Consider the following 26,845-nt stretch of genomic DNA (forward strand, 5'->3'; position numbering starts at 1 on the left):
GGACGAACCCATAATAAAAGGCCTCAACCCATATCAGAAATTAAGCCATAAAGGAAGGAACAGAAACAGATGAGAAGCAAGATAGAAGGGTGTGTGCATGTACCATAAACTCAGCAATGTCCTGCTCTTTGATCTCTATCTGACCAGCTGCCTAACAAGGAACTGGCTCAAGAGGTCAGCCTCGGGCAAGGGAGTCAGCTCGTTCAGGTCACACAAAAGTCAGCTAAAGGTGTACGTGTCCCAAGGACACGTTCGGCCGTAGTCATCGGCCTATGTGAGGGCAACCACAAAATGGCTGCCGTACACAAAATGGAACCCGAAGGTTCAAACCAAATCCCTGAATACGTAGTGTTTCCATAGATCGATTATGACGAAAACACTCGTACATACCGCACTCGTCATTTGCGGTCTGCTGATACCAAAATCGACTTTATCCGACGACCTTTATTGAACGGGTTCAGAATCACGGAACCTCAATGGGATTCGTAGTCCTCCAACCACCATATTACCCATTTTGGGCTCTGCCTCCTGCAAGATAAAATCAAACCCTTAGTCGGGCCTCCAAATCTGTGTCTGTTGAAAGTTAAATGCACAAAACCTGTCATTCTGCAATACGGTTTCTCAATTTATCGAATCCTGCAGTCCACAAACATTGTTGTGATGTTGCTACCTCCCCGATCTGTCTCGGCCGGTAAATATGTTCCATTACGCTGCCACAGTTGGAGGTGCATGCAATGACAGGCGAACTCAGCCACCACGGTTAAGTCCTTTATTGAGGCACAACGGGACACAGCGCTGGATATCTCATTAAGCCCCAACACGTTTCGGAGCTCCTTATGCTCCTTGCTCACGGGACGGGCATGCAGCGGCAGACGTAAGAAGAGAACAAGTCCCTGGTTCATCCTGTTTCATAGCAGTTATTGCTGACGTCATCTTTGGACTTATGGGATTCGTAGTCCTCCGACCACCATATGACCCATGTTGGGCTCTGCCTCCTGCAAGATAAAATCAAACCCTTAGTCGGGCCTCCAAATCTGTGTCCGTTGAAAGTTAAATGCACAAAACCTTTCATTCTGCAATACGGTTTCTCAATTTATCGAATCCTGCAGTCCACAAACATTGTCGTGATGTTGCTACCTCCCCAACCTGGCTCTGCTGGTAAATATGTTCCATTACGCTGCCACAGTTGGAGGTGCACGCAATACAGGCGAACTCAGCCACCACGGTTAAGTCCTTTATTGATGCACAACGTGACACAGCGCTGGATATTTCATTAAGCCCCAACGCGTTTCGGAGCTCCTTATGCTCCTTGCTCACGGGGCGGGCATGCAGCGGCAGACGTAGGAAGAGAACAAGTCCCTGGTTCGTCCTGTTTCATAGCAGTTATTGCTGACGTCATCTTTGGACTTATGGGATTCGTAGTCCTCCAACCACCATATGACCCATGTTGGGCTCTGCCTCCTGCAAGATAAAATTAAACCCTTAGTCGTGCCTCCAAATCTGTGTCCGTTGAAAGTTAAATGCACAAAACCTGTCATTCTGCAATACGGTTTCTCAATTTATCGAATCCTGCAGTCCACAAACATTGTTGTGATGTTGCTACCTCCCCGACCTGGCTCGGCCGGTAAATATGTTCCATTACGCTGCCACAGTTGGAGGTGCACGCAATGACAGGCGAACTCAGCCACCACGGTTAAGTCCTTTATTGAGGCACAACGGGACACAGCGCTGGATATTTCATTAAGCCCCAACGCGTTTCGGAACTCCTTATGCTCCTTGCTCACTGGCGGGCATGCAGCGGCAGACGTAGGAAGAGAACAAGTCCCTGGTTCGTCCTGTTTTTTAGCAGTTATTGCTGGCATCATCTTTGGACTTATGGGATTCGTAGTCCTTCAACCACCATATTACCCATGTTGGGCTCTGCCCTGTGAGCAAGGAGCATAAGGAGCTCCGAAACACGTTGGGGTTTAATGAAATATCCAGCACTGTGTCCCGTTGTGCCTCAATAAAGGACTTAACCGTGGTGGCTGAGTTCGCCTGTCATTGCTTGCACCTCCAACTGTGGCAGCGTAATGGAATATAAAAAAACATATTTACATTTTATAGAAACACACAGTCACTGGATGATGTCATCAGTGATGTCATTTGAGATGTCATCAGTGATGTCACTGACCATGTTATGAATGGTGTAATATATGACGTCATCAGCAGTGCATTGTTAGGGCGCGAGTTATAGTTAGCTCAACTAACTATAACAGGGGAATTTCTATGGTTTTCTATAAGTTCAATGTCCAACTAAATATAACGTCCCTGAAACCTATGTTTTTTTCAGTGAATATATATAGATATACAGCCTGATTCATCAAAGTACCGTTTTGCTAGTCTCTAATAGCGATTCATAAGGAATCGCTATTTGAGACTCGCAAAACGGTATTCATGTAGGAATCGCAAAATAAAATGCGATTCCTACACATTCCTTATTTGCGATTAGCAAAATGCTAATCGCAAAGAAGGAAAAACTCCCCATTCATTCCTATGGGCCAAAAGGCCCATAGGAATGAATGGGGAGTATTCCTTATTTGCGATTAACAATTTGCTAATCGCAAATAAGATAGCGATTTTAAGGGTGCCAGGGGTGTCCAAAGGACACCCTGTAGCACCCCTTAAATGCAAATTTTAACAGGTGTTGCGCACACACATGTCCAAAGGACATGTGTGTGTGCAACATGCAACTTAGAAAAATGCTTTTAAAAGCATTTTTCTAAGTTTTCGCTATTTACCACGAGGTTTGACCTCATGGTAAATAGCGGGCCGAAATTGCGAATTCGCTATTTAAAAATGGGTGATGAATTGCGGATGGCTGGTGGAATACTTAAATAAATCACCGAAAAATTCAGCACTGAATCTGGGCTCACTCTCGTCATTTTACTCGACTTTGGATGTGAATGGCGTTTTCTTTATATATATATATATATATATATATATATATATATATATATATATATATATATATATATATATATATATATACAATCCTGTGTGGAGTCTCTTTTGTGGTGTATTTATTGTGTTGCTCTGTGACTGCCAGAGGATGACCACAGGTTATCTTTGGTGTGTAACTTGCCCTGACTAGAGTGATGGGTTCTGCCTGGCTTCGATGCATACCCTAGCCAACCAGAAACCCAATTTCTAACAATGTTTGCTGCACAATTTAAATGCCAAACATGTTCAAGACGGCTCAGACAGGAGCTCTTAGCATTACTCGTAGCATTACTGTCTCCCTGTTAATTTATTGGCTCAATCTCCCAACAAGGAATTAAGAAAATTTGTTGTGTACAGTGGAGTTCTGACCATGAAAGTTCACACTCCTTTTACCTCAAGCGAATAGCATGGTAGACTGATTATAGCCACGTTGGAGAACGCTATGAAAGTTATCAAGTTACCCATGGATGCTTTTTGGGAGGAAGATAAGCACCCAGATCCATTAGGACAAGCCTCCCACAGTTCCGGGTGGGGAGGAATATATGAACAGGATTACTCAAGGTAAAGTTACACGTAACCGAAACCTGACAAAAACGAGTGGAACCAAAAATTCCCATTGAGCGTGGTGTCCGCCAAGGGTGCGTTCTGGCCCCTACACTCTTTTCCCTTTTCGTGAATGACATTCCCTCATATCTTGAGGGATGCGAAAACGATTCCCCTAAACTGAATGGCGAAAAGGTAACTTCCCTATTATTTGCTGATGACACTATCTTGATTTCCCAGACCAAAAGAAGTCTCCAGGCTCTATTGAATTCCTTCAGTGAATATTGTAGCAAGAAGGGACTGGAGATAAATGGGAAAAAGACTAAATGTATGGCCCTAAATCCTATTAAATCAGACAAAGGCTGCTTAACCCTAAAAGGAGCAAAATTAGAATCGGTCCCCCATTTTGCATATTTAGGGGTGACACTGGACTCCAAATTTTCCTGGAAAGCTCAATTGGAAAAAAGTAAGATGACATTTTCCCAGAATGTAAAACCTATCCTTAGGGAACAAAGCCTGAGCACTAGCAAAGCCGTGTCTCCGGCGGTTGAACTTTATAAATTTTAAAGTACAGCCAGCAGTGCTTTATGGCGCAGAAATCTGGGGCCCTGGGTCCAAGGGCACTTTCAGTGTCCTGGACAATAATTTCATGAGAAGTTTGGTAAGGGTCCCGAGAGGCACTCCCCTAGTGCCCCTTCAACTGGACCTAAACCTCAAAAGAACGGACCACCACACTATAATACGCCCATTGCTGCTGTGGGTTAGGCTATGGCGGGTACCCGAATTACAAGATTACAGGGATGGGCTAAAAGAAATTATGGAGCTTGACAACCTCAAAGTTATCCCGTGGTTCAAACATGTCAAAACTTGGCTTATTAACCAAGGTCTGAAACATTTTTGGGAGAACCCGGACCAACTACCATCTAACTCGAAACAAATATTAAAAAGGGCCTTCTGGACCTATATTACTAACATGATCAAAAGTGCACCAACTGGTGGGACCTTAGTAACAAAGTTCCTCATTTTTAAGGACGAACCACTTTTTGATACTTTTTTGGATGAAATAGAACCTCCACTCGCAAAAACCTTATTTCTAAAATTTAGATATGGTAATCTCCAAATAAGTTCAACTTTGGCTCGTTGGGCCAGTGGCCCAAACATTTCAAACCTAGTGACAGATGAACGTTGCCCTATGTGTGGAAGCCACCAGAAAGAAAATGAGCAACACATCCTCTTTTTCTGCCCAGTATATGCACAGGCCAGGAATAGATGGATAAAACCAATATGCCTAGCGTTAGGCGTGAGATCATGTACACAGGCTTTGAGAATTCTCTCAACTAACACAACTCAACCCATAATATTTAGTGTTAGTAGATTTTTACATTGTATTTTTTTCCAAAGGAAAAAACTGGGATATCAATTGTAAACAGGATCAACTCCAGAGATAGAATTGACAAACTTTTTAGCTATTAGTGGGGGGCCCACTGCAGAACTTTATTGTTGTTTGTGTACTAATTGTCTCTAATACAAATGAAATGTTTTTAACCAATGTTTTTTTTAAGTTCCATGCTGTATAGTTTTACCTTGCTCTTTTTTATTGTATGTATATGAATTGTTTCTTTTATGGCAACAAGCCGAAATAAAGAATCTTTGAGTTGAGTTGAGTGGAACCAAGCCTTTCATCTGTGCTTTCGGAATAGGCCACTAGAGTGGTCGAGTCTAAAGGTTCACCTTCAGGAGTCCTGATTTTTACCCTCAACATCACTTCAAATAAGGGACTCAAGAGGAAAAGTATCCATGATCAAGGTACCGATGGACGGACAAAATTTGACTTCTGTACCGTCTCCTCGCACAAGGAGAAATGTTCCGAGGACAAAAAAAAACCTCAAAATATGTCTATTGTCTTCTTAATTAAGGTTTCTAGAAGTGACTGTAAACATTGCCATTTTACCAACATTTCCAACTCAGATTTACAACAGCCTCTGTCCGAACTGTAGCTGACCAAGAACGGTATATTACATTTCTCATAACAACGTTAAATTGCAGACGTTTTTGTAGCCACCTCTTGAGCTCACGTAGGTGAAACTTTGTGGCAAAAACAGAAACAATATACCGAACCGGCACGTTGATGAATTGATAGCCTTCCTTTTACTTTGCCACAATGTTATGGCTTGTTTTTGAAATAAAGTGACATTTAATCGCACAGACCTCGGCCTAGAATCTCACAGCCCCCTTAAAGCTGGGAACAAGGGGTCTTTCTCACAGCGCGTGACTGGATCAGATGGTGTAGTTCCGCTTATCACCAATTACAGCCGGCCCGTTTGACCAACACCCGCCACAGAGTAAGGGTTGTGTTTGTTTACGTTTTACTTTCCGGAACACGACAAGCAAGAGCGGGAACCTCGCGATATTTCGGGATCACAGGGGGTCGGGAAGCAACTAGAGATGGAAAACGCCGATCCTAGAAGGAAGATAAGCATTTCAGACACACGAAAAGCAGCAGTGCGAGTCTAGCACGCCGCATCTCACTAGAGCGCGCTGGTGCCTGCAGCAGAGCGCGGCGTCACGCGGCTCCAGCAGCACGTCCAGGCCCCTTCCGCGCGCCGCGTCACTGTTTCTCGTGACGTGCCGTAACCGCCTCAGCCACAGCGACCCGGCTTGCTGTCACCGACACTTCCGCCTCTTTTGCTGGGCTTCCCGGGATGAGCCCCCGGACCCGCCTACCAGTTTGACAGCAGAGGCCACAGCTGGGGGACCAGCGGCGCTACAGCGGCCATGAACCTGCACCAGGTGCTGACCGGGGCTGTCAACCCCGGGGACCACTGTTTCTCCGTGGGCAGCGCCGGCGAGCGGCCCTTCACGGTGAGTGAGAAGGGGACGGGGCTGTGCGCCCGAGACTGCAGTGTGTGTCCAGAACCCAGTCTATGTGTATCCAGAGGGCATACGTTCTCTGATAGCCACTGCAGCCTTCTTTGATTCTGGGGTACCATAGGTACTGTATTGCGTCTCAAAACCTTGTTACCGTTTCTTCCAGCTAGCAGCTCTGCGTTCTGTTACTGTACAAATCATGGAAGCTCATGAACCGGTCCCACGCCAACTCGCAGGACACCGAGGAAGAAAGTGGAAATATTGAACACCTGTGGGTGTATGGGTGGGGGTCTAATTACTGCTGATGGAAGAAGTGGCCTGTCGCATGCACATGGTTCTGGTGCTTTTTGGAGAGCCCTTCCCAAGGCTTTTAATCGCTTCGCCCAATACCACAAGACCAGGGTCCGCATGAAAGACATGCATACTCTGAAGCGCCTGCCCAAGCTGCAACGTGTGGGTGTGTGTGGTGGGACAGTGTTCTCTTCGCTTTAATCGTGTGATGCGCATGATGCTCACTGAATTGCGTTATCGTATTATGGGTCGCAGCGCTTAGTGTTATGATGGACGAGGAAATGTGAGAGGGACGTGCATTTTTAAAGTTTGTGTTATGCTGGCAGATCTGATTAGCCCTGCAGGTGCTTATATTGTTTGGGTAGTATATATTTATATAATTCTGATCCGATTTCTTGTGCCGGCTGTGGCAGGAGGTAGCACACTCTTGAGATATTATGGTTTTGTAAGCGGTAACCAAAATTGATAACAAGTGAGAGCGAATTAGACACGTGCCCGGATAGTCTTGTTACTTTCCTCCTTCATATGCTTGCCACTAGTAGCAGTTTAATGACCTTGGCTCAATGTACTGCATTGTCATCCTCCTTGAAGTTAGCACTCGGAGGTTTGACTGTGTTAGAGCCCCCCTCCCCTTGATAAGCAGTTTGCGGCAGATTTGTTTGGTGGAGACAGGCCTGCCTGGTTAGAACTGTTAGCCAGTATCCCTAGTTGCCTGCATGTTTTGACAGTTTCGTTTATACAATCCAAGTCAGTGTTTGAAATGGAAAAATAGAAGGGCAGGTACCTGCTTGTTTCTGAGAGGTGCTGGTACTTTCTCTCTCAAAATACAAAAGTGCCGGTACTCCGTACCGGACAGTACCAGCCCATTTATACACTGTCTAAGTCTGTCCCCTTATTACACTTAATCTTCATCTGTGCTTTTGATCCGGTTTTGTAGTAGGCGTTCCTCTTTTCTCTACCTCTTTACAGGACATCTGCTCCCAAGTCATGCTTGATTTTCAGAATTATTTGTCAATTAAATATTTTGAGACTCATGAGTCTGGTTAATTTGTTTTTTTCAACCATTTTGTTAAGCTTTTGTTGATTTCAGTTGAAAAACGTCAATTATTCTATTTCGACAACCTACCTGTACGTTAATAACACTGGCTGATTCTTGAAATATTCTTTTGTAAACAGATCTGAGTGTAAACATTTGCAAGCTATGTGGAATTACAGCAAGATCGTGTTTCATGTATCTGTGGGTGGTCAAAAGTTGATTTTCGTTTCGACAATTTTATATAAGATAAATAACTTGGGGATCTACTAGTTCATATAACCCAAAAAATGTTATCTCTATTACCGGTATGGAGGGACGAGGTATTTTAAATACACACTAATAGTAGTTTCTAGTGCAGTCAGCGGATGACTATAAATGTTGAGGACATATTAAAATATTTGTATTGTTGTTAAGCAAAGTGTGTAGTTGAAAACAAAAGAATATGTTGTGTGCTAAAGAATTCACCTGTTTTTAAAGATTGTATGTTAAAGGTACCATGCAATGTACTCTTTGTAATGGTGACCGATAAAAACATTTGCTTTGAAGCATTAGATGAAGCGAGAAATAGCCACGTAAGTCACATTTAATTTTATACATAATGGTGTCGCATGGAAGACTGTTTATACCCAATTAATGTTGAATACCCGGGGATAGCTTTTCCTCTGAAACAACGTCCGCTATCAATTACAACCTTTACAATTACTAAGGGGCTTCCTGCTCAAAAGCCGGGTGGGGGAGGTGTAAGTGAGAGTGGATTTGGAGTACATTGACTATCTAGTTTGGATGGTGCCGTTAGCAAGGTTTAATCCTTTTTAGAAAGAACATGTGGCATTTTAAGGCTCCTAAAAGAAGATTAGGTAGGGCACCTGGGTGGGTACCCTTGAATTTGGGCATTCTGCACTGGTGAGGTAGGCACCAGGAGGGTAGGGCAGAGGTAGAGGGATAAGCCCAGTAGGCATTAACACAGGATATTAGAGGCTCTAAGTTTAACAAAACTAGAGAGCAACAATCATTTCATGCTCCAAGGCTGAACTGCGCCACCAGTCCCAATGGAAAGGATTTAGGCACTATTTTAATTTAGTTCACCGTTATTATAAACCAGATGTTTGTATACATTCCCAACTTTATATTATGAACATTTTATATCGAATATGAATATTAGTGGCTATGAGATTGTTCTATTTTTATGACAGAAATTACTCATTTGGATTGGCTTAGATTGAGGTACTTGACACTTTAATAAGGCACATTCCATGGGTTACCTGAGAATTGGACTATTGTTGATTTTACTCTTAATTACGTTTTTTAAAATTTAGTGCAGCATGTTGATAGTTTTTACTATTTTATGTCTAATTGTTATGGTTTTAATCAACTATACAATAAAACATGCTAATTAACTACCCAATCACACATTTATCATGTTGAAACATTTTATGTTAAGACTTTAATCTTGCTCGTTTCAGTATTGCTATCCATCATTTTTACTAGTTTGCTTGATAAGTTTTCAACATTGGGTCATTCTATGAGTTATATCAGGCTTGTACAGTGTATAATACTTTTTCTACACATTTTGGGAATCATGATTTCTGTTGTGAAGCTCCACAAGCTAGGAGTCAACACACAAATTCTGTTATTTCAACAGACAGAACATCAACAAGCCACAAGAAGCTAATGCCATCATATACTACATGTTTATAACTAAAACCAATTATGGGCAATTGTGTGAACAGTTTGAGGTCAGTTCTCCTTTTAAGTAGATAAATACATCAAACAAACCTTTTTTTAATTTGGTGTCCTCATATTTGCCACAGATGGAATAACTCTAGATGGAAACTCTCAATTCTGCCAACACAATACCTAACTGTGCGCCCTGGAGTATTCTATTATTGCGTTTAGCTATCAAGAGGTCTCCCAGAGGTAGGTTCTCTACCAGTCCAACTCCCCTGATCAACGTCTCTGTACCTTGTCTTGAGGAGGACCGGACCACAAACCCCTGGCATAATCATTGGACGTTTGTTGTCTAACTGTCCGACCATATTATCAGTGGAGCCCAGATCTTTGCCGCCTCCTCTCCTCCACACGACAGGTCTATTTTACTAACAGTCATAACATTTTTTAGGCAATCTGCAAACCTAGGGGGAATTGGGGATTTCCATTCTCTACATATCTCCCTCCTGGCAATTATAATCACGTAGAATATAAACTGGGTGATGCTGTCTCTAATATCATATTCCTCTGGCAAACCCATCAATATCAGTCTGAGATTACACGTGACTGATCTGGACAATACCTCCTCTAAAAAGGTGCAGACCGATGACCAATAGTTCTTAATCTTTATGCAGTCTGCAAAAATATGTACATCGTCTGCCTCTGTGTTTTTACATCTGGGACAGAGGTGTGGTATTCCCGATATTTTTGAAAGCTTGGAGGGAGTCCAATAGACCCTGTATGCCGTGTGGAGATGATTTCTTCTGAGGTTAGCAGGTTTCACTATTTTTTGAGATGTTGCAAATGAGTCTAACCAGACCTCCGATTGTTTCTCCGGGTTATCTCCTATTGTATCCCCCCAAAGTTTCGAAATCTCTTCCTCCTGTCTATCCTTTGCCCCAATTAGTATGTTATACCATGCTGAAATCTCACCCTTCCACCCTTCTTGTCTGTTAACTAGATCTAAAAATTCACACCACACTGTTTCTGACACCCAATTTTGGCTTCCCCACCATGATGATATTTGATAATATTTAAACCTCGCTAGGGACCCTCTCGTCAGATTAGATATAGATGTCCAATCTAATAGTTCTTGATTTATCTGGACATCTCCCCATCGTTTTAAACCAGCCTCTCTCAGGGGAAGGGAGAGTCGGTCTAGTAAGCATTTAGGTGTTCCGGGGAAGTCCCAAATTGGTGCCAAGAAATGATAGTAGGGGATTTTCCAAATTTTGCAGGCTGCTTGCCATAATTTTAAGGCTGTTAGTAAAATTTTAAGGCTGACTTTTTTATAGAATTTTTGGGCGCCAAATTTAAACAAGAGAAATTCAAGACCCATAGGAAGGTCGGATAACAGAGCTTGAAACAAACGACCATGTGATGATGAATCTAACTTATTAGCTAGGAGTCTAACATTTTTCAACTGGAATGCATAACAGTAAAATAACAAGTCTGGGAGAGCTAATCCTCCTCTTTTTAGCCGCTCCTCAACTTCTTCCATGCTATTCTTGGTGACTTAGATGCCCAGATAAATGAACCAATTTTTCCCTGGAGATTTGAAATATCTTTATTACAAAATGTTAGTGGAATACTATTAAATAGGAAAGTCACTTTGGGTAATACTACCATTTTAATTAAATTAACTCTTCCATAGATACTAAGAGGAAGATTGGACCATCTTTGGAGAAGTTTAGCTATCTCTTTTACCACGATCTGCCAGGATACTTTGGGTGTCTCTTGTAGTTTCTGAGTAATATATATACCCAAATACCTGATCTTTGTTTTTGTATCTGGTATAAGAACAGGACTATTCCAACTCATTACATCAGTTTTATTTTTGTTGATACCATAACCTGAGACTGCTCCAAATTCCTCTGCTAGATTAAATAACTTCGGGATGGCCTCTAAAGGGTTAGTGGTGTATAGCAACAAATCATCAGCGTACAATGCCGTCTTTAGTTCCAGCCCACCCATATTAAAAGGAAGAATTGTTGGGTCAGAACGTATCGCTATCACAAAAGGCTCAATATACAAATCAAAAAGGAGAGGAGACAGGGGGCAACCCTGCCTCGTCCCTCTTGATATCTCGAACCAATCTGACAAGGTCCCGTTAATTAGAACCTTAGCTCGAGAACGCCCATATAGGTTTTTGACAGCCTGGATAAAAAGTGGTGGAAAGCCAAACCTTGTAAGGGTGTCCCACAGAAACACCCAGTTAACTTGGTCAAAAGCCTTCGCGGCATCTATTGCCACAATGGTAAGTGGCAGTCCCTTTACTTCGGCATAATCGATTGCACCAATGACCTGAAAAGTCAACTCGTTAAGTTGTCGTCCAGGGATAAAACCCCTTTGATCAGGGTGAATGACAGATCTGATAACTTTGGATAGTCTCTCAGCCAAAATCCCAGAGAATATTTTAAGGTCAGAATTTAAGAGGGATATTGGTCTGTATGACTCTATGTTCTTTGGGTCCTTATTTGGTTTTGCTATTAAAGTGATGGTTGCCTCAAACCAGGAGGGTGGAATATCTCCTCTTTGATGGTAAATATTGTTAAAAAGGGACAGTAGGTGTGAAATAGTCACCTCTTCATTATCTTTATAAATCTCAGTTGGCAAGCCATCGGGGCCTGGGGCTTTATTCCTGCTCATCTTTTTCAACTGAGCTCTAATTTCCCCCTCAGTAATGTCTCTCGACAAGGTCTTTTTATCTTCTTCATTCAATTGGGGTAAAGTCCTTTGGTACCACCATTTCTCCAAGTCTTCTATTCCAACCTTGATGTTTTCCCGATAGAGTTCTTCCATAAATCCTCTAGCTTCCTCCCTGATCTCTTCTTCCTCAATTAATTGCTCTCCGGAGGACCTTTGGTTTAGTTTCAATGTTGTTTCTGGTCCTGTCTGCTCTGGCCTTACACGCTAAAAGTGCCCCGCACCTCTCTCCATATTCAAAGTTTTTTAATTTACTGATCTCCCATCTATCATGGATCTGTTTGTCAGCTCTAGCTTTAAGACTCAGCTGTAATCTTTGAAGCTCCTTTTCTAATTCTGGAATCTTCTTCCTTTCCTCCAAGGCTGCGTACTGGTGCTCCTGCTCTTTCTTTTTAATAGAATCTAGTTCTTTAGTTTCTATATCTTTTATCTCTCTTCTTTTTACCCTCATGTGATATCCCAGTAAACCTCTAAGAAAGGACTTAAATGATTCCCAAAAAACCTGCTCCAGTGCTGAGCCCTCATTAAATGAAAAAAATTCCCTTATGCTATTTTTGATTTTAACTCCAATGTTGTCATCTAAGAGAATAGTTCTATCTAGGGTCCATCTTCGTTCAGTGGCGATATTTGTGAAATTAATATTGAGTTGTACTACAGAGTGATCAGAAAGGCCCACGGGAATATGAATAACAGATACCAAGACTGTTTTCAAAGACTGATCTATCAAAAATAAGTCAATTCTCGAAAATTGCTTGTATCTCTTACTGTAAAAGGAATATTCTCTGAGGTTGCCGTTCTTAGTTCTCCAGGCATCCATCAGGTTATGGTCTTTCATTATATTTTTAAGAGCGGAGAGGCATTTTTTTTAGGCAAGTTATATTTTGCTCTAGAGGTGCGATCCAGTTGAATATCTAAAATAAGATTAAAGTCCCCCCAAGAATCAAAGGAGCCCTACTTGGGATTAAGGCCCTTTCAAGTTTGCCCAAGAAAATTTCGTTGTCCTCATTCGGGCCATAAAATACTGCAACAGTGTATGGTGAGCCCGTAATTAAGAGCTCGGCTATCAACCACCTCCCGGTCTGGTCTGTATCCCATCTCTGTATTTTAATGCCCTTATTTGCTCTAATGATTATTGCAACTCCTCTGGATATTCCCTTTTGCCTTGAACATAGAATGTCCTGAACCCAATGCCTTTTTACACTCTCTTTTTCTTCAAGATGTGTCTCTTGAAGTAAGTATATACTGGCTTCGAGATTCTTTAGAAAGTCTCATATATTCCCTGTTGTTTCTTGAAGCTTCCTATTCCATTAAGATTCCAGGAGATAATCTTCGTGGAGAGGTGTGGCTCACTGGTTAGAGGCGGCAGACCTGTAAGCAGAGAACGGCCCGGGACCAGGGTTCAATTCCCGACGCGGCAGGGTCGTGGACCAGTGGTCAATGGACTCGATAATTCTTGCCTCAGTGCCTACTCTAACCAGGGAACACACTTGGTAACTCTGGGCATTAAGCTTGCCTCATCTCTACAACGGCCCCCCACAGATGCCGGGGATGCCTGGTTTCACCCTGGAGATACCCAGAAAGGGACCATCTCACAGGGAAACCAGGACGGGTTCCCCAGCGGTCTGCAGCGCCAGGACACTCGGTTAGAGTAACAGCGCGCTTTACAAATACCCCACATTTATTTACATTTACTACTTGTATGGGGATTTACTGCCATGGCCAGATATTACTCTCCAGGATATTGTCTGAATATCCGTATAGATACTTATATATCCGTGTTTGTCTATATATGTCAGTCAGTCAGTCAAAGATCTTTATTCGCAATAAGACATCCATAAAAGTGCATACAGGATACAATTTCAGAAAAATACAGTACAATGATATAACAACCAACAGAAGGCATAATCCGATCAATTCCACAAAATCACAAAAAATGTCTTTTTTAAAAACAATATATACAATATATACAATTCAAAATTTAGATAGCTAAAAATAGCGACAAGAGTAATAAGATCAAGATCAATATACATACAAAATACGAATGTGCAAATTAGTAAAGATATAAAGTGCATAGTGCGATGTGCAAATATTATACATCCATGTGCAAAATGGCTCGTGTCCGAACAGCAGCTTTAAGAAAACAGCTCACTCTGAATATTACTTCATCTGAGCCCAACAATAATAAGGTCCTCAGTACTATCCTGTAATCCAACAACTTGTGTTTTCGGCAGTAAGGCATTAAATAATGAGCGGTGAACAGTTTATAAAAGTCACAGAAGAACAAAAAGTGCATAAGACTCTGTTTCATATTTGGGTTACATGGACAACTTAAGGTTTCCAGATGTTTATTGTAACCCAGGGGGAAGTTTAATAAGTTTACAACACTCCCATCCTGAAAGCGAAACAGTAGGCTCCTGTTCCATCTACCAAGATGTAAACGTAGATATCTCTGTGGAGGGCCTGGGTGACTGTTTGAGGGATCAAATGGCCCATATACTTTGTAACAGTACACTTTGAAAAGTTCTTCCTTTCCCGCTTCTCTCTGTATAAATTATATAGGGCCCTTTGAATGGGGGTCTTATGTGAACGATTTATTAAACTAGGTGAAATAAACAAATGACCGTGCCCTACACTCGCTAAACTTTCTTTTACAGCTTTTAACCACGGTATACAGTGTGCCCTATCACAATTTAAACAATCCAGGATTATATCACGAGTCAATGTGGCGGCCGGATTCATCCATATCTTTAGCCACAAGAGTGCTGGTCTTGTTCTAACAAAGTCCTCTATATATGGGATGTTTAGTTCACTATGACATATATAGTGTGGGGAACAGATAACACCACCCAACACCTTCCGACAAAACCTATTTTCTTCGGTCTGGATATGGATACAGTTTGTATAACCCCATACCTCTGCGCCATAAGTGCCCGTTGGGATGCATTGGGTTTGATAAATCCTTACTAGTGGCGCAATCACATCAGCATGGTTGGGTTGTCGTAAAGAGATGATGTTATTTATCACTTTACCCAACTTGTTCCTTGCATAAGAGACCTGTGGTTGCCAGGAGCCAGTGTTGGAAAACAGCAACCCCAAATAAGGAAAGGTGCAGGTACTTTTTAGAACGTTTGCCCCTGATGTAATCTCAATGATTTTATACTTTTTAGGGCCACAACTCATAATAAGGGATTTTTTCAAATTTGTGGTCAAACCTAGATCAGCCATAAAACTGACAAAACCTGAAATTAAGATACGCAGTGCCTTTGGTGTGCGGCCCATTAGGACCGCATCATCTGCGTAAAGAAGGGTAGGTATTGGGGTCCCGTTTACGTATGGTACATCTTTTGTTAGGGTACTCGGGGAACTACTCAATTCATTAATATACAGAATAAGAAGCAGGGGGGCCAGCACACATCCCTGTCTGACCCCCCTGCCAATGCTGATATCACTGGAAACTTCGCCAGATTGATTAATGCGCACACGTGCTCTTAAGTCGCTATGAAGATAAGATAAAAAATAAACCAAATAATCATCTAAACCATAGTTAAGAAGGATGGACCATAAACGGGAACGATTTATAAAATCAAAGGCAGAACTTAAATCCATAAAACCAAAATATAGGGGGGATTTTTTAGCGACGTTATATTTTGCCATTATCAAATTTAAGTTCAGGCATTGTTCTACCATGCCCACACTACTGCGGAAACCTAGCTGGCTTTGGTGTAGAATTTTGCTTTCATCTGCCCAGGTTCTAATTCTTTTAAAGATTACCCTACCCAAAACTTTCAGGGTATTATTAATTAATGATATAGGGCGATAGCACCCAGGATCCAGCCTGTCGCCTTTTTTAAAAATAGGTACAATGGTGCTACACGACCACGTTTCGGGGATAGATTCATTTGTTAAGTTGTTAAAAACGTTACATACCAGTGGGGCCCAAAATTTAAGTTCACATTTTAATTGATCAATCGAAAGCCCATCAGGGCCAGGGGCTTTATTACCAGCACTTTCTATGATGGCATCCTCGACCTCAAACAAAGAGATGTTCAAAGGGCTTAAGGGGGGAGGGGTTACTGTGTGGTTGCCAGATGCGGCATAGATTTTAGAGAAATGGTCAACCCACACAGGCCCGATGATATTACAATTAATTGGCGTTAAATTTGAACCTAAAGATCTTAGGTTCTTTACCTCCCTCCAAAACCCCGTGGTGTCTTTTAGGTCAGCCATACGTGCGAGAGATTCCCAATGATCCTTAACTAATTCATTAGATCTAACGCGTAGGGTAGATTTATACTCTGCTCTGAGCAGCCTTACCTGGGAAATGTCCCTTGGTTCGGATTTGAGTGCGGCCCTTAAATTCCGGTTTGCTCTAGAGCAAGAGGCATCAAACCATCTCGGGGTTTCCACAGGTTCCCTGGGTACAGGTTTAGAGATCTCACTTTTTATTGCGGAGCAGAGTTCGCTAAATGATTTGATCACATTACCCGCACAGCTATCAATAGTAAGGCAATTAGCAATCAGTACTGGATGTTTTTTAATTACCTTTGCCAAGACTCCCCTGTTATCCACTCCCCTCCAAACAACCCTTAGTTTGTCCGTTGAAACTTCCAAATTGCTTGCTCCAATTTCATTTTGTGGTAGCTTACCCCCAAAAGATTTTAAGTGGATTACAATGGGATAATGGTCGCTGTATACTTTGCACACTACCTCAGCTTTAATTAAAACATCGGCAAGGGGAGATGAAACAAATATATAATCAATCGTTGTGGCACTCCCATGGCCATTGAATGTGGGAATCGGGGCAGTGCTTATTTCAGTACCAGCATGCTCCATGCAATTTACGAGTTCTCTGGTTGCATGGAGATTGGATAATTCTGCGCCTCTCCTACAGGGGGGATTTCGTAAGTGTATATGTGCGTTGAAGTCCCCTCCTAAACAAATACCGTCGAATTTCCCGTATTTCCGTCCCTCCACTATTTCATCAATAAAATCAAACGAATGTATAAAATTACGATTAGGTTGAGATAAAAAATCATTATTGTAGAAATTAATCAAACATAGCCTTATCCTCTTTGTATATATCAGTGCCATAAAACTTAGACAATTAGTTTGCATTACTTCAACTTTGGCCTCTGCAGATATTTTAGCCCAAATTGATAAGCCCCCACTAGGTCGACCTAGAGAGGGGGCCAATACAGTCCTGTTATGGCAACTATACCCTTCAAATAACATATCAGCTGTACACCAGGTTTCTTGAAACATTAGCACATCGTGGCAATTTACCCAGTCCTTCCAAGTTTTAATTTCCATCTTTGCCTTCAGGCCGGCAATGTTCCAACTAAGGATTGATAAGTTTTTATCAGGCCGTAGACAGACATCCTGATTGGACACTTGGGTAGATACTATTATTTGGTTCACCGATTGGTCACATTGTAGGGTTAAAAGCAAGGAAGAGTCCGCGATGTCAGAAGCACCTCAGATGGTGCTTCCTGTATAAAATCGACCTCAGGGACCACAACAACTGGATCCTCATCAGTAACTGACAGTCAATCCAAGGTACCCAGGTCACGAAGTATCGAGAATCTGTTTTGCAGAGGGAATAAGGGAGGTGGCTGCATCATTCTATGTGGGGGTCGGTAAAAGTAACTCAGGGGTAGGGGGGTCACCACAGTGGATGGACCGGGCTGGACAAAGTTCTTATTCAACAGAAATTTTACAGTGCCAGGGTTCCTAAAGTTGACTATAATACAGTCCCCATTGATGTTTTTAAAGAGAGGACCGACCCAGGTTACTCGACATGTGGATAAAATTTCTTTAGATATATCGTAGCCGACCCCCTTATGCTTGGTTAACCAGTCAATACATTTGTTGTGTAACTGAACCCAAGATTCTCCTTGCCCTTCCCTAAGCGGTGGTATACCAGCCAGGACCAAGACGTAGGGACATGCCTCAGGTGGAAGATGTAGAGCAGGGCCTTGATGTTTGAAAGGCCTGTTGTCCTCATGCTGAGTCTTATGCTGGCCAGGATTGGGGGGGACCTTCTGCTTGTTTGTGCCTGTGACAGAATTACATTTCTGGTTGTTCTTAATGACGCTAGGAGCGGTGGAAGACGGTAAAGGAATAGATGACAAACCTGGGGCAGAATTGTTTTTCCTTGTATTTGCTTCCACCGTGGATGTTGTAGGCAAGGACGGACTACTAGCAATCGGTAATTCTTTAGCCCCGTTTGTTGTAGATGAATTACAGTTTTTAGTACGGTCACCACTAGAAAGGGCACTGGTAATAGATTCCAGGTCTTTTAACAAGCGATCGCCTATAATTTTATCTAGGCATACCGTACCCTTTCTCTTAGCGTCATCATTTTTCATGAGGGTTTCCATTCTATCAAGTCTCTTATATGTAAATGTTAATTTTAGAGTTTCTTTGCAAAAATGAGGACTTTTTTTCTTTTTTCCCCCCCTCCCCTCCTTCCCCCAAGGAACCCTCCCTTCATCTTGGGCGTTTGTACTGTCCCTATGGAGCCCTCCACCTTACAGCACCCTGTCTACCTACTTGTCCCTTGCATCGGTAGCTATATCTGCTAACATCAGCGTGAATTAGTGTAAATTAGTGTATCTTTAATACTTCCCCTCTTCCCTTCTCCTTGCCTACCTTCTCCCAAAAAAAACCAAGAAATAAAGATTTTTTTTTCGCCTTTTTTTTTCCTTTTCTTACTCTTCTTTTCCCTTCCTTTTTCCCCCTTCCTTCCTTCCCTTTTTTTTTTAACTCCCTCAGATGTGATATGCGAGCCCCATTGTTGTGTGTGAGTTTTGTTGTTGTTTTTTTTTATGTATATCGTACAGTTTAATGTACAGGTTTATGTTTCTCCTAGATCTGAGTTACTAAATTGGATCTTGACTAACCTACCCCCTTACCTACTCCCTCATTTTCTGTAGCAGTTTGTCTACCTCCTCCGGCTGGTTATAGGTGAAAGTTTGTTATTCCACATAACCTTAAGCAGGGCTGGAAACTTCATCTGTACTTTTGCTCCCAGTGATCTTAACTCCGGCATTCTTGATCCCAGTTCCCATTGTCTCTGAGCCGTTCTACCTCCTATGTCAGACCTGATCTGATATGGGTTGGCCCTATAATGTAGAGAGGCACTTGCTAGAGATCTACTCGGTATCAGCTCTTTAACGGTGTAGGTCTGAAAATAGACCAATATTTTCCGGGGCCTTTACGGGCTTGATGTATTCTAAAAGGGTCTCTGTGGACTCTCTGGACCTCCGCTTCGAGGTCTATATCCGGGCGGTCTTTCAATACTCCCTCCCTTAGGAGTCTGCAGACAAAAGCTCTTATATCCCCTACTTCCTCTCCTTCAGGGATCTTCAAAATGCGAATATTGTTCCTTCTCGAATGAGTTTCCAGTCTTTCCATGCCCATCATTAAAGTCTTATTCTGTTTCTTTAAGGCATTTAATTCCTCACTATTTTCTGTTGTAGAATCTGAAAGGGTAGAGACCTTTTTCTCCAAAGTAGCTCTTTGCGCTTCTATTCCTTCTAATCTAGTTTCCAGTAGGTCAAACCTGTCGTGTAGTCTTTTCTGATTTGTCTCCGAGATTTCAAACTTCTCCATCAGGTCGCTTCTTAAAGAACAGAATAGAAGGCCAATCTTGTCAAACTCCTGGGAGGGAGTGGAGATCAAACCAGTGTCTTTCACTGTAGTTTCTTCTGATACAACATGGATTGTAGGAGCAATTGTGGATGCACTTTTGAGGATTTCCACAGAGTCAAAATTACTATTTCCCGCTTTCTCTAATGTCTGTAGATTCGAGGAATCCTGATGGAGAGTAAAATTCTCAGAGGGACTATTAGTTTCATTACTGCTTATTAGAATGTTGTTGTCTATATCAGCTGGACTCTCTAGGTCTTCAAGATTTTCCTCAGTTTGAATTTCGGCTAATGGGGTGTACCTGTTAACTAAGACTGGACCTGGTGAGGAGGGGGGTGCCGTATTCTGGATGGGCTGCCGGGCATCTCCCATATTAGCTCCTTTTTCTAAAGAATTCATTTTCTCTAGCACCTTGAAATAACTTTTAAGAGAAGGAGTACTTTTTTGCGTTGAAATCTGCTAGGGAGGTTTACTACCAATGGCTTAGGGAACATGACAGTGGCAGGCTAGCGGCTGTCGCGGAGCTCTTCACCCGAGCCCATCGGATTGACGGGAGGGATGTTCCGATAGACCCCCTACGGTGAGAAACAGGTAGCGCGAAGCCTGCGTGTAAGATTTCAGCAGGAAAATGAGGTTTTTCTTTGCGCTTACTTGCTACTAGCGGACGAGGAGATCTGAGGCGGTGGAAATCTACAGAGGCTGTAGTTGGCGGCAGGCGCTAGGACCCTGGGGCAGGGGGATGGTTGCAGCAGGCGCAAGCTGTGAGGACGTGGAGGAAGGGCGGACGCAGGACGCAAGAGGCAAGGCGACGAGACCGGCTAGAGCAGACGTGGGAAATTCGGCGGCGGAGTCTATTACAAACGTGGGAGTTTGTCCAAGCACCCCTGCAAACTTAAGATAAGTGACAAATTAAGACGCTGTGGTGGGATCCAGGAGGGGGTTATTTGGAAGTGGGATATTTTGCAGCGCAGGAGAAGCGTTTTCCCGCTGCAACACTACAGAGGACCTGTCTGCTGGGGGCATTTCTCAATTAATAAGTACCTTTCCCTAGTTTCTCCAGTAACTTCTGCTAAGGGTAGTGTTCGTATGGAGGCAGCCTCACCTGTAGTAGTAGTGCCAGTTCTGTTGAATCAGAGGGAAGGGAGCACGGATTTTGTGTCCGATACTGAAACTCCCACGCAAGTAGAACTTTATAAAGCCAAAGCCATTAGAGTCTTGGAGTATAAGGGGAGAGACCGGGCAAACAGTAAGCAGGCGAAGAGTCGAGGAGAGGTAGTCAAGAATAGATACCAGCTGAGGTCAAAACTAGAGTTAAAACAGCAGGGGGTTCGAGATGCAGCCGAACTCGGTGAGAAGGTGAGGCCTTCACCTTTAATTCCACATAAAAGAAAGAAGAAAACGAGTTCAAAGAAAGCCATTGGTAGTAAACATCAAACCAACCTTGACCTAAATTAGTTATAACACAGTCTTGGCCTTAGCTGTGCAGGCAGCAATTTGTATTTCATTAGCGTCGAATCATCCAGAGATTGCTCTTAGAGAATTCTTATGGCAAATCTAGGCAATGATAGTAGCTACCTTGATTATTAATTTAAGTTGAAACCTTGGAATGTTGAGAGCTCCTTTGAAGACCGCGGAGTAGCTTCAGGCTTATAATGGCTCATATAAGCCCGAAACGCCACCATTCCAATGTTTGACTTCATGTTTCTCCATTTTTAATTTAGAAGATGCTACCCTAGTGGGTGGAATGTTCTAATGGCCTTCCGGCTCGTGCTATACTGGTTGTTAAAGGTGTTATCCCTCGTTTAAAGGCCCTCGCCAGTGTCTCTATAACTTGGGTTCAGGGTCTTTAACAACTGGAATAGCCCTCAGCAGCGGGTTATAAGGCTATATTGTTTCATAAACATGGCCAAACACAATATAGCAGGATCCTTCATGATCAAAAGCATACATAGAACAAAGGATCCTATAATTAACCCCAAAACTATTTAGTAAATACGTTAACTCAAGTGAAATAGGAGACCATACGTACATAACGTTAATGAAATTGCACATGCTTTAAGAGGTTGAACTTCAAAAAATATATGGACAAGAGAGTAGCCCAAAAATAAAATAACTCCTACTTTGAACCATATTTCCAAATAGCAACGAATGAGCATTTGAGGTGATCATTGTTTCTGTTATTTTAATACTGTTTTCCTTCCTTTTATACATCATTCTTTTATTTTTTATTTTATTTTATTAAAGCTTGAAACACACAAAACCATAATACAACAACATAATAGCTGTGGCAAAAGAATTACATTACAGTACTACCCACTGGCAAACACATGCGCATAATATAGTAGCGACTAAATAGGCTTGGCTAGAAGACAAATAAGATACAAACCTAGCCCAAAACAGATTGACTTAAAAGAACAAAACAAGCAAAGCAATGGTTAGTAAGTCCGAACTAATGGATAATTAGGCAACCTAAACAACCCTAATTACAGCTTTATTCGCAAAGCCACTCCACCAATGGAGCCCAAATCTTCTGGCCCCACTCCCGCCTCCTTCTACCCCACCTCAACAAGACTGCAGACTCCAGATTATATAAGGCCAGGATCCTTGCTCTCCAGTTTATAAAGGTAGGCACGTCTATGTTAATCCATTCTGATGTAATACAGAGGTAAACTTGGGACATAGCAATAAACAGGAGAGCAGAGGCATGCCTTGATCTCCCTGATACTGCATTATTTTCACACCCAAATATCACCACCTCTGGTGTAAGAGTAACTGAGATCCTAAGCCTAGTATTAATAAATTGCTCTACACCCGAGAGAAACTGCCCCAATTTTGGGCAATCAAAAAACATAAGCACATCATTTGCGGCTGCAAGGCCACACCTAGGGCAACCGTGCCCCCCCCCCCCCCCCTCCATTTGGAGATTTTAGCCGGGGTATAATAAAGATCAAACATGGACATAAAACACTGAGAGCGTAAGCTTCCATAGATGAATATACTGCCAGCCAGTTCGAGGGCTGAGTAATATCCAGCAATGTCACCCCCAGCTTAACCTCCCACTTGGCCATCTGTACAGCCATATCATCCGGAAGGCCAGCTAGAAAGTGTTGATAGATTACACCAATTTTAGATCTCCTCAAAATAAGTTCAAACAATGTAATCCTATCAAACATGATGGTAACTTGGTCCTTCGTCCTATCTACAAAGCTTCGGATCTGAAAATAATTGAAAAAATCGTGGGTGTTAAGCTGAAACATCTTTTAGATATGAAAAAGAGGCCATACTCCCACCCAAACCTAAGACCCCTAAAACTTCCAACCCTAGTGACATCCACCTAAAGGTGGTTAGATCTTGAAAAATAAGGGGTAGGAGCCTGGCAGCTGTAAAGGGCGTATAGTAATTAATGTTGGGAATAGCCCATTTACGTCGGATCTTGCCCCATACTGAAAACATTGTCTCAATAACCTTGAATTTGTTTTTTATAGTAACTGGGTTCAAGAACCCGCAGTAAAATCACCTTAGCATCCTCTCCTAGTCCTATTTCATAAATTGAGGGCCTACATGCCAATGGTACCAGCCCCCTATCCCCAAACAATGGTTCACCAAAATGCTGAATCAAAGATGACCAAAAATAGAGCAAAAGGTTGGGGACTGACCAACCCCCCGTTCTTTCGGAAGACCCATCCACTTCGCTTCCCTGCGAGGATGGTGGTATCCCCAAATGAATCTATTGCAGGTCCTCTCTGCCCTGACCAAGCTAGATTGGGAGAACTCCAGAGGAATAGTTCTGAATAAGTATAAAAACTTTGGTAGCACCAGCATTTTAAGGACATTGAACCTGCTGTACAGGGAGAGATGTAGATTATCCAGTCTTACCAAGGTAGAGTTGAGTGATTCAATTACCGGCAGGATATTCAGATCTGGAATATTATTTACTGATGCCGTAAGTTTAACTCCTAGATATGTTGCGGATTGAGTCAGAGGGACTCTGGAAGAACCCATAGTAGAGGATTGAATAACTTGGGTTTTAGTGACATTGAGTTAGTACCCAGAGAGCTGGCCAAACTGTTCTGCTAAGATCTTTAAAGCAGGAAAGGCAGATGCAACATCTTTGGTAATTTCAAATACCTTTATTCGGCACTTCAAAAGATACCATAAAAGAGCATACAAAGTAAACATGAATTCTAAAAACATTTTTTCTTTAAAAAAGACGATTTTTTGTTTAAAAAAAGAGAGAAAATGTCCTAAAATGGGGCGACACATTCATTAAGGAGATTTACTGATATGGGGCGAAATTTACAGGTTATTAAGATTAAAATCCACCGCCTCTCGTGTATTTCTCAGTCTCATTGCCATTTTGATAAAACTTATTGTACATAATAGGGTGTGGGGATCAGGAGCTTCTTGTACAAAAAGTAAGGCTGCTTTCGCCTGTCTCAGCTTCTTTTTCTTCAGAATCCTTAGTAAAAACTTACGCCTAGGGACTGAGTAAAAGGGACATAGTAGAACAAAATGAAGGGTATCCTGCGGAGACCTAGCGTCGCAGCCGCAGGTACCCTTCAACTCCACTGTACTTGTAAAACCAGAGAGAACGCAAGTAGGTGGTGTAGGAGGTTTAGTCTGAAACGAGTCATATAAAATCTTTCCTGCGCATTGTGTATCACTGCCAAATAAGGTTCCATTCTGCATGATTTTTTCAGCAGGCAATGCGCCGTGACAGACGATTTTCCCCCTTTCCCTGTCGGCCCTTTTCGAGGATGTCCAATCAAAAAAAAGTTTTTTAACCTGAGTCCTATTCAGATTAGTCATGGACTCGGGGTCCAAAAAGGAATTCTTGCAGCCAATTGATTCCAAAGAGACTTTTACATACTTTAGCCATGGGATCTGTACCCCTCTATCCCGGCTCATACAGTCTTTGATGATTTGTCGGCTAAAGTTGGCCTCTGGGTTGATCCAAATTTTGATCCAAGCCAAGAGTGGTCTAATCATTATTCTGTCTTCAATGTATGTTTCCCCCAATTCATTGTGTGTAATATAGGAGGGGGTGCACTGGGGAACCTTTAATAACCTTTTGAAGAACTTGTTTTCCTCTTTTTGGATCTGGCATACCCGGTTGCTCTTAAAACCCCATACTTCATCACCGTATGAAACTTTGGAACAAACAATGGATCTGTACAGGTTGAGTATCTGCTCAGGTGACCATCTGCCAAGCCTCTTCCCGTATGCCATTATGGCACCCGTTGATGCCACCAATTTGGCTTCGTTTCTTTCAATGAGACTATTGAATTCCAATTTCTCATCGAATAGGACTCCTAAATAGGAAAAGGGCTTCACCCTGCCCAGCCTGTGGGATCCTATCCTGTGTACAAAGACCCTCTTGGTGCTTATGCCTGTTGACATTACATATGATTTTTCCAGATTTGCTGCAAGGTCGAGCGAGTTCATAAAGTTGACAAAGCCATCTATCAGTTTTTGGAGTCCCAGTGAGGTGCGGGCCAACAACACGGCGTTGTCCGCATATAGGAGGACTGGCACCGGGCGCTGACCTATTTGGGGGGAGTCCACACCCAACTTCACTAGCTCTTTGTCCAGTTTGTTAATGTATAATGAGAATAGGAATGGGGCTAATATACAGCCCTGACGCACTCCACTGGTGCAAGAGAATGGTTCTGTCTTCCTTCCTACGTTCGTGTATCTCACTGTGGCTGTGGTCTCCCAATGTAGGGCTTTTAGTGTGTCAACCAGCCCCTCATCCACTCCTAGGTTTGTCATCAAGGCCCATAGTTTTTGTCTGTTGACGCGATCAAAGGCCGCGGAGAGGTCCATGAACCCCATGTGCATAGCCCGTTTACTGGCAATGGTGTACTTCGCCGTCAGAAGGTATAGGTTTAAACATTGATCTGTTGTTGATCGCCCTTCTCTGAAACCGTATTGAGTGTCCGATAATATATCATTGTCCTCTGCCCAAGATTGCGGCCTAGGATGACACGCCCCAGGACCTTGGCCGTCACGTCGATTAACGATATGGGACGGTAACATTGTGGGTTGTCCCGATTCCCCTTTTTGTAAATGGGCACAATGGTAGCCGTGGACCAGGAACGGGGCAATCCTGCCACTACTGCCTTGTTCAAGACCCTCGTGAGAATGGGGGCCCACAAGTTGGTGTTGCTCAAATAGAGGTCCGGCGGTATCCCGTCAGGGCCTGGCGCTTTGTTTTTTGATAGCCCTGAGATTGCGAGTTTCACTTCTGTCAGGGAGAAATCTAAACAAGTGGATACTGGTGGACTTGCTCCATCCTCCCCCTGTGGCGCTCCCGTGTGGCTGTAAAGGCTTTGATAATGGGTATGCCATTGTTCGGGTAGAATTGTGTTCACCACTTCTGGCCTGCTTAGGTCGCTAAAACATGGGTCATTGATGACTTTCCAAAATGCAGCCATGTCCCTCCTCTCTGCTGCCTCCCTTAGGTCCTCCCATACCTGGGTTTGCAGGGTTAATTTGCGAGATTTCAAGGTTTTTTTTGTAATTTGATCTACAGCAAGCTATTTTAAGATTATCCCTTGGTCTCTCTTTAAGTGCCTTAGTACAGTCATGGTCGAACCATCGCGGACTCTGAGTTGTTTTTGGGCTTTTTACTGATTTTAATAGACCGTCCACCAAGCGGGCTATTTCTTCAAATGCCCTGACTACACTTTCTCCTACCACAGTATCATCAAGGCAGACATTTATATATGTTTGGCCATTTGTTACAAGGTTGTGGTAGAATTCATCTCCGTTTATCTTGGCCCACCTTAATCTCCTTCCCTGGTCTGTAGCCTTTTCTATAATGCCAGATCTACCCTCTGATTTTTCAAGGTTAAGGCATGTTAAGACCACAACCAACGGGTTGTGATCACTGAAGGGGCTAAGTTCAATATTAAAGTGGCCAATCCATTTCCTGAGTGTAGGGGAGACCATGATCAAATCTATATAGGAGTGACATCCTCTGCCTTTGAATGTTGGGTTAGGTTCCTCAGCACTATCTACTTTTATTAGGTCCATTACATGTGTCAGGTTGTGCTTATT

The 26,845-nt window shown here is 42.7% G+C and overlaps 1 protein-coding gene across 2 annotated transcripts in view; it reads left to right on the forward strand.

Annotated features, from left to right (window-relative positions):
* The first annotated feature begins 5,939 nt into the window (after window positions 1-5,939).
* DMXL1 (Dmx like 1) overlaps window positions 5,940-26,845 on the forward strand; it is a 2,236,090-nt gene continuing 2,215,184 nt past the window's right edge. For both annotated transcript variants that reach the window (XM_086961064.1, XM_086961065.1), the window contains exon 1: window positions 5,940-6,387. In XM_086961064.1, coding sequence (XP_086817190.1) covers window positions 6,301-6,387 — 87 coding nt within the window. In that variant the 5' untranslated portion in view covers window positions 5,940-6,300. The remainder of the gene's footprint in view (window positions 6,388-26,845) is intronic.

Source organism: Lissotriton vulgaris, chromosome 3_1 (assembly GCF_964263255.1).
Source record: "Lissotriton vulgaris chromosome 3_1, aLisVul1.2, whole genome shotgun sequence".
Taxonomy (NCBI): Eukaryota; Metazoa; Chordata; class Amphibia; order Caudata; family Salamandridae; genus Lissotriton; species Lissotriton vulgaris.